This window comes from Geotrypetes seraphini, chromosome 1 (assembly GCF_902459505.1).
Source record: "Geotrypetes seraphini chromosome 1, aGeoSer1.1, whole genome shotgun sequence".
NCBI classification, from domain to species: Eukaryota; Metazoa; Chordata; class Amphibia; order Gymnophiona; family Dermophiidae; genus Geotrypetes; species Geotrypetes seraphini.
In genome coordinates, this window is record NC_047084.1 from 484,222,022 (window position 1) to 484,235,690 (window position 13,669).

At 41.4% G+C, this 13,669-nt stretch overlaps 1 protein-coding gene across 1 annotated transcript in view; it reads right to left on the bottom strand.

Moving 5' to 3' along the window:
• Positions 1–219: 219 nt before the first annotated feature.
• Positions 220–13,669, bottom strand: part of GLDC (glycine decarboxylase) — a 172,015-nt gene continuing 158,565 nt past the window's right edge. The window contains 4 exon segments of the mRNA XM_033925858.1: positions 220–363; positions 4,375–4,455; positions 10,079–10,251; positions 11,120–11,215. Coding sequence (XP_033781749.1) covers positions 220–363; positions 4,375–4,455; positions 10,079–10,251; positions 11,120–11,215 — 494 coding nt within the window.

The following is a 13,669-nucleotide window of genomic DNA, read 5'->3' on the forward strand; positions in this document are numbered from 1 at the left end:
AATATTAACTCATGGTGGGAACTGAGGCACTGAACATAATCTTTCCCAAGGACAGTTTCCACCTAATATTGGATTGTATTCACAATTTAGCTTAGCAGCAATTTAAGTTTATAGATCTTAAATATACACAGTATATAAATCCCTCCCTTTAAGTCTTGGCAGGAAAGGGGAAACTTCTTGCTGAACCAATGCAGTGGAGTCCTCTGGCTACTAGAAAAACTAGGATGCAGCTCTCTTCTGTTCTGTGAAGGGTGATTCATAAACTTCCATCGGTGGACAAGTACAAACTAAATGCTGATCTCCATAGATGTCATCGATTCGAGCAATTGTGGGCCAGAATTTGCTGTCTGGTTTTACAAAAGGCTGAACAGAAGAGAAAAATATATTCAGACGTTGCAATATAATCCTTTTAAACAGTTCTTTTGAATTTGCTGCTAAAGCCATTAATCTCCATTTGTACCACTACAAAAAGGCATTCTTTCAGAGTTCTGCCAGCCATAAGCCCTTCCAATAACTGAAGCAGTCACATTGAGTAGTTATTTAAATTGCTGATCTCCTTCAGATAAGTAGGTTTAACCATTCAGCAACTCTATTCAAACAGTTCTTGTTTTCATATTCCAAATTCTGTTTCACATACTGCTGAAACTAGGGTGGTTTTTCTTAATCCTGTCCTGGAGTGAGACCTAGGCAGCTGAGTTTTTAGATTTGCCTTAATGGCTGTACATATAGAAAAATTTCCATACCCTAGATAATTAATGTATGCAAACCTTCATGCTTATTCACCATGGCAATTCTGAACCCAGCTGCCTAGGTGTGCTTTCTGAACAGAGTTGGAATACATCAAACTTGGGTAAGGGTGAATAGCAGTTTTAGACTGATTAATCAGAATCAGGCTACAAAGCCTCCTGCCCCCCCCCCCTTTTTTTTTTTTTTTTTTTTAGAAAGCCGTGCTGCAATGGCACTGAAGCCTAATTCCCAATGGACTTCAGTGTGATTACTGCAAGCTACCACAGTAATTGGCTTTGTAAAAAGGGATCTAAGTAAGGCTGACTTGAGGAACATGGGCCAGAAATTGATACCACAGAAGAAGTTCACTATTTGATCTCAAAATATATTAGTGAAATGGTGTGGTGGCTATGTTAGTCAACTCTTCAAGGTAATATGTAGAAATTTTTTTTAAAAAAAGGAAAATACCTTTTTTTTATTGGACTAACTTAATGTAGCTTATGTTTAGCTTTGGAAGGTAACCCTTTCTTCCTTATATATACTGATTTTGCCAATATTTGCTAATTTCTACTCTTAAGGGAAACATGACAGCATTTCAGTGGTAGTTGAGACAAGGTGACAAAGCAGTTTAAATTCCTTTGTAGTGGGAAAGAAAGTCAAGGTCCTTGTTGGGTCCTGCTGGTGGGTATCAAAATAGTTCATCATTTTGATGGAGCTGGGAATATTTTTAGTAATTCACAGATGAATTACTAAAAGAAATATTCCCAGCTCCATCTGTGCTGGCCTTCCATCAGACACGTAATCTGAAACAAAACTGGTAAGAAGCAAACTCCTTACATAAACCCACAAAGAAGAGTGGCACACATTGTGGCGTTGCAAGCTGCAAACTGTGCCAGTACATCTCAAAGGACCCCATGGTCACTCATGGGGGGGGGACGAAACCCCCCCAAATAACTTTCAACATAATGGGATCCTTCACACGCTCATCTTCCAATGTGGTATATATCATTCAATGCAAAGGGTGCTACTTTGGTGAAATAGACCAGATGTAAGACAGATACATTAAAAATTACAATGCCAACCAGGATGTCAGACTGCACTTTGGAAAAACTGACCACTGCCCCAATGATTTTATGGTGAGAATATGAAAAGGTAATTAAGACAATCCAAGAATGTAAGACTTGAAATCAAAATGATAAATATTTTGATAGCTACCAGACAGGACTCAACAAGGACCTTGGCTTTCTTTCCCACTACAAAGGAATTTAAACTGCTTTGTTAAAATACTTTCATGTTTCCTTTATATATATTGATTTTGCCAACATTTTCTTATATCTGATCTGAGGAAGGAGTTACTTTGAAAAGCTAATCAAACTATATTTAGTTTAAATATATATATATATATATATTTAGTTTAATAAAATATATATATACTAGTCATTAAGCCCGTTACATTAACGGGTGCTAGAATATGTCTATCTGTCTTTCTTTCTTTCTGTGTCTCTCCCTGCCCCTGTCTCTTTCTTCGTCTCTCTCCCTCCCACTGTCTGTCTTTCTTTCTGTCTGTCTCTCTCCCTGGCCCCCTTTGTCTGTCTGTGTTTATTTCTTTCTGTCTCTCTTCCTGCCTGCTGTCTTTCTGTGTGTCTGTTTTTCATTCTCGTGCGCTGCCTGCCTATCTTTCTGTCTCTCTCCATGGCCCCCTTTTGTCTCCCCCCAAAGCAAACCAAGATTGCTCCCTGGCCCCCTTTCCCCCCTCCCCCACTTCCCTGTGCAGCAACAGCAGCATTCCCCCCTTCCCTGTACAGCAGCATTCCCCCACACTTCCCTGTACAGCAGCAGCATTCCCTCCTTCCCTGTGCAGCAGCATTTCCCTTTTCCCTGTGTAGCAGCAGCATTCCCCCCCACTTCCCTGTGCAGCAGCAGCATTCCCCCCTTCCCTGTGCTCCCACCCCTTGCCTGCTCCCCCTGTTCCCTTCCTTTTCCCTCCCCCCGTCCAGCAGCATTCCTTTCCTGCTCCCCCTGTGCATATGACCCACAGAAATCTACTTGCCTCACAGAAAAGCGCTGCACCGCGCTGTTGCTGGCCTCGGTGTCTTCTCTACACTGCGGCCAACCCTAGCGGAAACAGGAAGTTGTGAGAGGACGGGCCGCAGTGGAGAGAAGATTGTGAGGCCAGTGGCAGCACAGCGCAGCGCTTTTCAGTTAAAAGCTGTGAGCAGGCGAGAAGGAGTAGGAGGAAAAATAGATGCCGGCAGGGGGGTTTGGAGGTCAGGGCGCGTGCGGCAAGCCGCCGCTCGCGCCTGAAGATTTTAAAAGAGCGCTTGGCGTTGGGGTGTGTGCGGCAAGCCGCCGCTCGCGCCTGAATATTTTAAAAGAGCGCTTGGCGTTGGGGCGTGTGCGGCAAGCCGCCGCTCACACCTGAAGATTTTATGGTAATTGTCAGATGGCTCGGTGTGGTCCCTATGCAGCAGGAGCTGAAAGCAGCGCTGGGGGCTTGTGAGAGGAGCCGCCGCTGCTGGCGACCAAGGTAGGTTCTGGGAAGAAGGCTGGGGACTCGCGCATGCGTACTCCTGCGACCACAGACCTACAGCGCACGGAACACGCAAATAGGAGTGCGCATGCGCGAGTTAGCCTTTTATTATATAGGATATATATATTAGTTTTTGGTTTAACACTAATGATAGCTAACTGCTAATGTATTTCAAGGTAATATGTAGAAATAAAACAAACATAAGGGAGAAAAAAATACCTTTTTTATTAAACTAAATGTAGTTTGATTAGCTTTTCAAAGTAACTTCTCCTCAGATCAGATATAAAAAAATGTATTTTTTAAATATTTATATTCAGTGAAACCTCGATTTACGAGCGCACGGGTTTGCAAGTGTTTTGCAAGATGAGCAAAACATTCACAAAATCGAGCGCCGCTCCTCCCCCCCCCCCCCCCCGCATCAATTTGGCATCTCCCACACACACACACACCCAAACACGTTGTCTTACCCCCATATGGCACCGGCACCAACGCACAGAACATGCCATTGCCCGAAGATCAGCCGTCTTCCTTTTGCCGGGCCTTGAGCATCTGCGCATGCTCAAGGCCTTCTAGTCTCACTCTCTCCGAGATTCTCGATCTCCGAGAATCTCGGAGAAAGTGAGACTAGAAGGCCTTGAGCATGCGCAGATGCTCAAGGCCCGGCAAAAGGAAGACGGCAGATCTACCGGCACTGACATGTACTGTGGGTGCGTGGGGGATGCCAAATTGCGGCGGGGGGGGGAGGGGCAACGCGAGCGGGGGGATGCACGAGCATACTTCCAGAAGCATGCTCGTAAACCAAAGTAAACTAATGAAAGCTATTAAAGGCTATCTGGTTACTGTCGCCTGTATAGCACAGCCCAGTAAGGTTTGTGCTCATGTCACAGGCGAAGAAAAGATGGATGGATGGCCATGTGTTAAGACTGATAACAGCAAGACATTTGCAGTGTTACTTTATGTTTCACTGCTACAGCATTCAACTTTGTGGGAAGCTTCTTTCTATCCTGGGCCAGCCATACACACTGTTCACAATCATTAATAGAAATGTACCAAAAAGATTCCACAATGCTAGAAAGATTTTGGAATCATAAGAGTGTGTCCATCAGCTTAGTACTTACAAGAGGAAAGGCTGCAACCTCTCTTGAGTAAGGACGATCCCAGTTAGAGGAAGCAATACAAGTCAAGGTATGTGGTGCCATCTGAAAAGGAAAGGAAAGTAAAATTTGAATATGCAAACTGTTCAACACCTTATAAACAAAGTGGTGAAAATCTGTGCTAAGTGTTTATTTTTTTAATTCTTTGTAACCCTCTAAGTGTCAAATATAACTGAAAATTATTGAACATTAAATCCTGGCACTGCCTCTCCTTGTCCAGCACACAAATATCTGAAAAAGTCCATTCAATAAGAGGAACACATTTAAATTTTAAAAAGAGTTGTGGTCTGGAACAGGTTTAAAGGTGTTGCAGCTTGGTGTTCGATTCATCTATCATCCTCTCTCATACCAATTTAAGAATGGCTTCCAAAGGTTAGATATCTAAGTGCGAGACTCACTAAAAGGAAGTTCCATCCCCTCGAGCTATCAACCTTACCAAGTTCTTTCCCTGTGTGGAGTAAAACCAGAAACAGAGGCAGTACTACTTGCTGAGAGGTTCCAGCATAACTAGCAGGCTGCTATAAACAAAACCTTTATACTATGCCAGTGTTACTCAACTTGCTCTGCTCCTACCAGCATTGACAGAATTAATTTCCACTGGGCAGTTTGAACTCTGGGATGTGGCCAAGGCAACTGGAGAGAGCTGGCTGAGAATATACAGTAAACCAAGGCAGAGTTTAGAGGTGGGGAATCTGGGCTTTAGCAATCCACTGGATATAGCCCCTGATCCCCAGATTACCATAACATAAATCTGAAAGGAAAGTTATTTTCCTGCCTTGCAAACTAAACTAAGCCACTGGTCCTCAGCCTAGTCCCCAAGGGATCCTCTAAACCAGGCGCATAAAAATGCAATCCTGGAGAGCTACAATTATGTTTTCAAAATTCTTCTAAAATACATATTTGTACACAAATGAAGAGAGTGCATGCAACTTTACCTCGTACTGAAACAAAACAAAAATCCATATGAAAAAGGAGAATACTGCTGAAAAATAGCTGGAAAGCGATTACCACAGATGCTCGCAGTCTAAGCAACAAAGTTCATGTTTATTAGGTTTTTATATACCGCCTATCAAGGTTATCTAAGCGGTTTAACAATCAGGTCCTCAAGCATTTTCCCTATCTGTCCCGGTGGGCTCACAATCTATCTAACGTACCTGCAAGCCCTGATGTTAGAGGCAGATCTAGATATTGTCGTTATCACAGAGACATGGTTCAATAATCACATGGATGGGATGCAAACATAACGGATATAATCTTTTTAGGAAGGACAGAGATGGTCATAAAGGTGGAGGAGTAGCTCTCTATGTAAAGATCAATATCCAAGTGACTGAAATGCAAGGGTCCTAGGGAGAGGAAGAAGTGATAAGGATTGCTCTGAAAAGAGAAGATGGAACTTCTATATACGTGGGTGTAGTCTACAGACCTCTGACTCAATCGCAGCTAATTGATAAGGATCCGATTGTGGATATCGGAAAGTTTGAAAGGAAAGAGGAGGTTCTGCTGTTGGTAGATTTCAACCTGCCGGATGCGGACTGGAATGTTCCGTCTGGAATGTTCTGCTCAGACAAATGGTGGCGGAATCCACAAGGGAAAAAGCAATATTGGATCTGGTCCTCACAAATGGAGAGAGTATCTCTAATGTTCGAGTGGGTGCTCACCTGGGAAGTAACGATCAAACTATTTGGTTTGATATAACGGCTAAAGTGGAGAGCGGCCGCACGATACTTAAAGTCCTAGATTTCAAACGTACGGACTTTAATGCAATGGGAGAGTACCTGAAGAAAGAGCTGTTAGGATGGGAAGACATAAGAAAAGTGGAAAGACAGTGGTCTAAGCTGAAAGGAGCGATAAAAATGGCTACGGACCTTTATGTTAAGAAAATCAATAAAAACAAGAGAAAAAGGAAGCCGATATGGTTCTCCAAACTAGTAGCGGAGAAAATAAAGGCAAAAGAGTTGGCGTTTGTGAAATATAAAAAAAACCCAAGAAGAGGAGTGCAGAAAGGACTACAGGGTGAAACTGAAAGAAGCCAAGAGAGAGAAACGTCTGGCGAAAGCACAGGCGGAATAACAAATAGCTAAAAATGTAAAAAAAGGAGACAAAAATTTTTTCAGATATATTAGTGAAAGGAGGAAGATGAAAAATGGAATTGCTAGGCTAAAAGATGCTGGGAACTGATATGTGGAGAGTGATGAAGAAAAAGAAAATGTGCTAAACAAATACTTCTGTTCTGTGTTCACAGAAGAAAATCCTGTAGAAGGACCAAGATTGTCTGGCAAAGTTACACGAGAAAATGAAGTAGATTCTGCGCCATTCACGGAGGAGAGTGTTTGAGCAATTTGAAAAACTGAAGGTGGGCAAAGCGATGGGACCAGACGGGATCCATCCCAGGATACTAAGTGAGCTCAGAGAGGTTCTGGCAAGTCCTATTAAAGACTTGTTCAACAAATCTCTGGAGACGGGAGTGATTCCTGGGGATTGGAGGAGAGCGGATGTGGTCCCTATTCATAAAAGTGGTCACAGGGATGAAGCAGGAAACTACAGGCCGGTGAGCCTCACTTCAGTTGTTGGAAAAATAATGAAAGTGTTGCTGAAAGAAAGGATAGTATACTTCCTTGAATCTAATGGGTTACAGGATCCAAGGCAACATGGCTTTACAAAAGGTAAATCGTGCCAAACGAATCTGATTGAATTTTTTGATTGGGTGACCAGAGAGCTGGATCAAGGACATATGCTAGATGTAATTTACTTAGATTTCAGCAAAGCCTTTGATACAGTTCCTCATAGGAGGCTGTTGAACAAACTTGAAGGGTTGAAGTTAGGACCCAAAGTGGTGAACTGGGTTAGAAACTGGCTGTCGGACAGACGCCAGAGGGTGGTGGTTAATGGAAGCCGCTCAGAGAAAGGAAAGGTGAGTAATGGAGTCCTTCTGGGTTCGGTGCTGGGGCCAATCCTGTTCAATATGTTTGTGAGTGACATTGCTGAAGGGTTAGAAGGAAAAGTGTGCCTTTTTGCAGATGATACCAAGATTTGTAACAAAGTAGACACCGAAGAGGGAGTGGAAAATATGAAAAAAGATCTGCAAAAGTTAGAGGAATGGTCTAATGCCTGGCAACTAAAATTCAATGCAAAGAAAAGCAGAGTAATGCATTTGGGGATTAATAATCAGAAGGAACCGTATATGCTGGGAGGTGAGAAGCTGATATGCACGGACGGGGAGAGGGACCTTGGGGTGATTGTGTCCGAAGATCTAAAGGTGAAAAAACAGTGTGACAAGGTAGTGGCTGCTGCCAGAAGGATGCTGGACTGTATAAAGAGAGGCGTAGCCAGTAGAAGGAAGAAGGTGTTGATGCCCCTGTACAGGTCATTGGTAAGGCCCCACTTGGAGTATTGTGTTCAGTTTTGGAGACCGTATCTGGCGAAGGACATAAGAAGACTTGAAGCGGTCCAGAGGAGGGCAACGAAAATAATAGGAGGCTTGCACCAGAAGACGTATAAGGAGAGACTGGAAGCCCTGAATATGTATACCCTAGAGGAAAGGAGAGACAGGGGAGATATGATTCAGACGTTCAAATACTTGAAGGGTATTGACGTAGAACAAAATATTTTCCAGAGAAAGGAAAATGGTAAAACCAGAGGACATAATTTGAGGTTGAGGGGTGGTAGATTCAAAGGCAATGTTAGAAAATTCTACTTTACGGAGAGGGTGGTGGATGCCTGGAATGTGCTTCCTAAAGAGATGGTGGAGAGTAAAACTGTGACTGAGTTCAAAGAAGCGTAGGATGAACACAGAGGATCTAGAATCAGAAAATAATATTAAGAATTGAACTAAGGCCAGTTCTGGGCAGACTTGCATGGTCTGTGTCTGTATATGACCTTTTGGTGGAGGATGGGCTGGGGAGGGCTTCAATGGCTGGGAGGGTGTAGATGGGCTAGAGTAGGTTTTAACGGAGATTTCGGCAGTTGGAACCCAAGCACAGTACCGGGTAGAGCTTTGGATTCTTGCCTAGAAATAGCTAAGAAGAAAAAAATTTTAATTGAATCAGGTTGGGCAGACTGGATGGACCATTCGGGTCTTTATCTGCTGTCATCTACTATGTTACTATGTTACATTTAGATTAGGGGTATCCTTTAAGCCTGGCGACCCTCCAGATTTGCTTTTTGATAACTTCTCTAATCAGCATGGATTTCAAATATGCTCTAATATACAGGAGATATTTGCATAAACTAGAGGTTGACTGAATTTTGGATTCAATTATGGTGCTAAAACCATCCTAAAAATCCATTTTCTGCCCAATTTTGGTTTCAGCAGAAAGACTGCTTTAATTTTTAGCCATGCTTTTGGATTTCAGCTGAAAATGGCCATGTGCTTTCAGTGGGAGCTAAAAATTTGTACTTTGTTCTTTTTGTCACTCTCCCTCCCATACAAGAGTTTTCCCTCCTGGACTTCCCTCAAATGCCTCTCCTTCAACCTTAGCCCAATTTTATAATCTCTGGTGTATCTAGCGCTGTAGTTGGTGTGGGAGAGATCCCCCGTTACTCCAGCCCATTCCAGCTCTGCTCTCAATGCCTGCTGAAACTGGGACACGACTCTTGCCAGGGAGGGCACTAAATATGTTTTTTTAATGCACTATGCATTATGCAAGTAATATATTTATATGGTAAATAGAATAGAAACTTGGTGGCAGATAAAGGCCAAATTGCCCATCCAGTCTGCCCATCCGCAGCATCCACTATCTCCTCCACTCCCTAAGAGGTCCCACACTTTCTTGAATTCAGAGTGTCTCCACCACCTCTACTGGAAGACTATTCCATACTCTGCCACCCTTTCTGTAAAAAAAAAAAAAAAGTCTCTCCTTAAATTACTCCTGAGCCTATCACCTTTTACCCTCATTCTATGCCCTCTCACTCGGAGTTTCCTTTCAAATGAAAGTCTTACCTTGTGTTTTTATGCCGTATAGGTATTTAAACTTCTATCAAATCTCCAAATAAATGCTTCTTATACAAAATTTTAGCCCCATGCAACTGTGTACCATATAAGGAGGTATTTGCAGACCAGCCCCTTAGTTGCGCTGCAGGAACTGTCATGGGATTGAGTGTATATGCATGTAAGCAATAGCATTTTACCTATTTACACATGCAAGGAGTACACAACTATGGACACCAAGTTGCCTTTCACATATCTACTTTTTACCTGTGCAGACCTCCATGTAAGGTGACCCAACAATTGCACGCAGGACGTATATGTGTACCGCCAGTCCCGCCACTTTAAGCCCTTAATGTTAGCACTGTGTGGGGGGGACGCTCCCGTTGGGGGGTGGGGAGAACCCCCCGCCCCACTACACTGAAAAACTCCTGAACATCAAAAATTGAAGTTTTTAGTATACTTGGGAGGGGGTTCCCCCCCCAAAAGGAGCGTGAGGACTTCTACATGTACTGGGGGCTTCTTCCCCATACCCCCCCAATAAGGCTTTAAAGTGGTGGGACTTGGCAGCATGCATACGTCCTGCACACAATTGTCGGTGTATCTGTCGACACGCCAATGTCTGCGCGCTTTAGTTAAAGAACCCCATGTAATCTCATAAGAGCCACATCCATGTATAAAACAATTTACATGTGGAGAAAAAGATTACAATTTCTAAAACCGAGTGCTTTAAACATCACTCACTTTCAGTGGGTTAACTCTGGAGTCCATTCTACCTTCCTCAACTTCTGCAATTTCTTGTCTTATATTGATCATTGCGTCACAGAACCTGTCCAGTTCTGCCTTGTCTTCAGACTCTGTTGGCTCAATCATGAGAGTCCCTGCCACTGGCCAGGACATTGTTGGTGCATGGAATCCTTAAGAGAGAAAATATATATATTAAAAATTTCAGGAAGGCTATAAATTTAGTTCAAGCAACAAGGAAACAAAAGAAAGCAGATTAAAATAATAATGAGTAAGTATACTTTCTGAATTCCATTTTGAAATGCTTAAGGGAAATGCTAAAAAAAACAAACCCAAAACATTTTCTTGGCAAGATGTGATATTCAGTAGTGAACCAATTTAACTGAACGAGCTTTTGAGATCAAAGACATCTGCATGTCTAGCCCAGCCACTAGGCAGACTAGCCATCTGCATTTGCCTGGGATGTCAGAATTCAGGATGACAGCTGGGGTACTTAAACCTTAACCATGAGAGGTGTGAAGCACATGCCAGCTATCCTGCTCCCTCTAATGCAAACTTTTTATCGAAGGACTGCAAGTGGTCAACATGTGTTCAAAGTCCTGCACTACGGTGGAGAAGGGATGCAGAGCCAAGCCCAGCAGAGTAAGTTAAGGAATGAGGTAGGAAGATGCTGGGAGAGGAAGGGGATGGGGAAGACTTCAGGAGGCAGAGGTTAGGGAAGGCAAAGAGATGCTAAACTATGGAGGTAATAGGAAGGAACAATGCTGAACATGGTAAGGAGGAAGGGGGAGGGAGGAGGACATGGCCTTGAGTTCCCCCTGGAGTAGCACTCAGCTGAAGGTTTGTCTAATGTCAGACACCCTTGGCCAGCCCTGGATATCAGAAGACAGTCTAATCTTGAAAGTTCATAATTACAATTACAATCTAAACATTTTTGCCATGATGGCACATTTATACTACTTTGAATACTATGCTCTCTAAAGTTGTATGTTGGAGGCTAAGTTCCATGCTTAGCTTCCGAAGGGAACTTTGATGCCTTACCATAATCTTGAAGTCTCTTAGCAATATCAGCAGCTTCAATGTTGGCGGTTTTCTTGAAGGGTCTTGTGTCCAAAATAAACTCGTGGGCTACATAACCTGTGAAAGGGATATTGCTGTATAAAAAAATCTTAACAGCCATTTTAAAAGAAGAACTCATACTCAAGAGTGAACCAAATGTAGCTACAGTACCCTATCAAATACTCACAAAGTAACAGAAATTAGATGAAAGGGTGACTTTCCTATGTTCCACCTCTGTTTCCACCCTTTGCAGTCTATTTAAGATGTTTCACTGTGTATTGTGTTGACATTGTAAGTAGAATACTATGCTATAATGTTATTTGTCATCTGAATACATTTTACAGCTGTAATTCTTTATTTCCATCTTATTCTTGCTGTGTGTATACCACCTTGAGTGAAATTTCTTCAAAAAGTTAGTCAGTAATAAGTAAACAAATAAATACATGTGTAATTATAATGTATAGTGCATCTTGGCACCATGATGTAAACAAAAAAAATTCAACCAATACTGACATCTATAAATCGAGCCTACTACCCTATAAGCATGCAACAGAATAAAATTTGATCTAACTCAATTTCCAAATAAATGGTTGGAAAGAAGGTGTAAATTAGAGATGGTGTGCATCTATCAAAGAAGTCTTCAGCAGCAGACTGGCTAACCTACTGAAGGGGGTTTTAAACTACAATTGGTAGGGCTGGGTGATCAAAGCCCCCAGGTAAGTATTTATAAATTTGGTTTTGAAAGAGATGGATAATTGAAACTGTAAACATAACATCAATAATTTGACTAGAGAAGAGAATGTCCCTAGAGAAATTATGTGAAGAAATTATTGTAATTAAAGCAGACAGGTTGGGGAGGAAGTTGTAATTTTAGATGCTACAGCATATGTATCAGAAGTTCATAGCCAACTAAATATCACTACATACAAAAAAAAATTCCTCTGGATCCCACGTATAGATTGAAATCACAAATTAATAAATTAACTAAAAAGGGTTTTAGCTGAAGATTTTTTTTTAAACCAGGAATATAAATTTTTGAATTCATCCAATCCTACTGTTCCAGGATTTTATGCGTTACCAAAAATACATAAGAAGACTGATCATCTCTTTATTAGAACCTTTATCCATATATGTGGATAGTTTGAGACCTTCACTGAAGATAGTAAGACCATTGATACCACCAGTTTTTTTTTTAATGTTAAAGACAATTGAATTTGAAACCCAACCATTAACTCATTATATGCCTTGATTTCACAAGAGGTAGCACTTGAAGTATTAAAACTGACCCTAGAAAAGAGACCAAGACCTCACGAAGTATCTACTGATTTCATTATCCATTTTGCAAGGATAGCCATGAAAGAAAATTTTCCTATTCGAGAATCAATTTTATTTACAAATCAAAGTAGCAGCAACGGGGTCTACTTTCACTCCATCGGTCACTGGTTTATTCATGAACACTTTTGAAAATAAATGGGTTTTTCAGTCACTTTTTTTTTTTAAAAAAGATACATGGATGTTTTTGTCTTATAGACTGGAAATGTTGATGAATTGGACCAGTTTGTCATTTGGTTAAATTCTTTCAATTCATTTATTCAATTTGCATATACGTATTCATATGACACTATTTTACTTTTAGATGTGGCTAAGTCAATCTAATAAAGTATTTCATACATCAGTTTTTTAAAAGAAAACAAACACATTTTTGAGATGAGAACGTTGTCATCCTAAGCATCTGGTTGAAAATTTACCCTATTCTCTATTGAGATATCGTAGAATTTGTAGTGATGTAAAATATTTTAAACATCAAGGGAGGGTGTTAATGAAAAATTTGGAAGAAAGAGGGTACACTAAAATAAAGCATATAAGAGCACAATATAGTGACCAAGAATGATTACTGCATCAGCAGAACAGAAAAGATGATCATGAAAAAGAAACAAACAGCAGTTCTGCAATATAATCATGCAAGCCCCATAATTTGTAACATTCTACACAAACAATGGAAGGTAGTTCAAACACATCCACTTTTCCATGATACGCAAGAATAGCTTATACCAGAACCAAACATGTAAGAGCTTTTAAGTCCATCTTATTTTCCAAGTGCTAATAAAAGTGTCAAGGTCAGTGTATTAGGTCACTATAAATTTGGTATTTGCAAGAATTGTAAGATTAACTTGCAATTAAAGACTTGCAATCAAGAAAACATTAAATGGTTTCAAAGAAGGTTTGGATAGATTCCTAGAAGAAAAAGGGATTGGGGGGTATAGATAGGTATAGACCATTGCTCAGGCAATGGGCCTGATGGGCCGCCGCGGGTGCAGACCGCTGAGCAGGATGGACCTATGGTCTGCCTCAGCGGAGGCAACTTCTTATGTTCTTATGTTCTTAATCCTATTGATAATAGAACACATGATTTGAATCAGTGATTGCAACAGTAAATATGCCCCTGCCACAAAGTTTATGTTGGTAAGACCAGCAGGACTTTCAAAGTACGATTGAACAAACACAGGTTCAGTTTAAAGAAAGGACCATTTG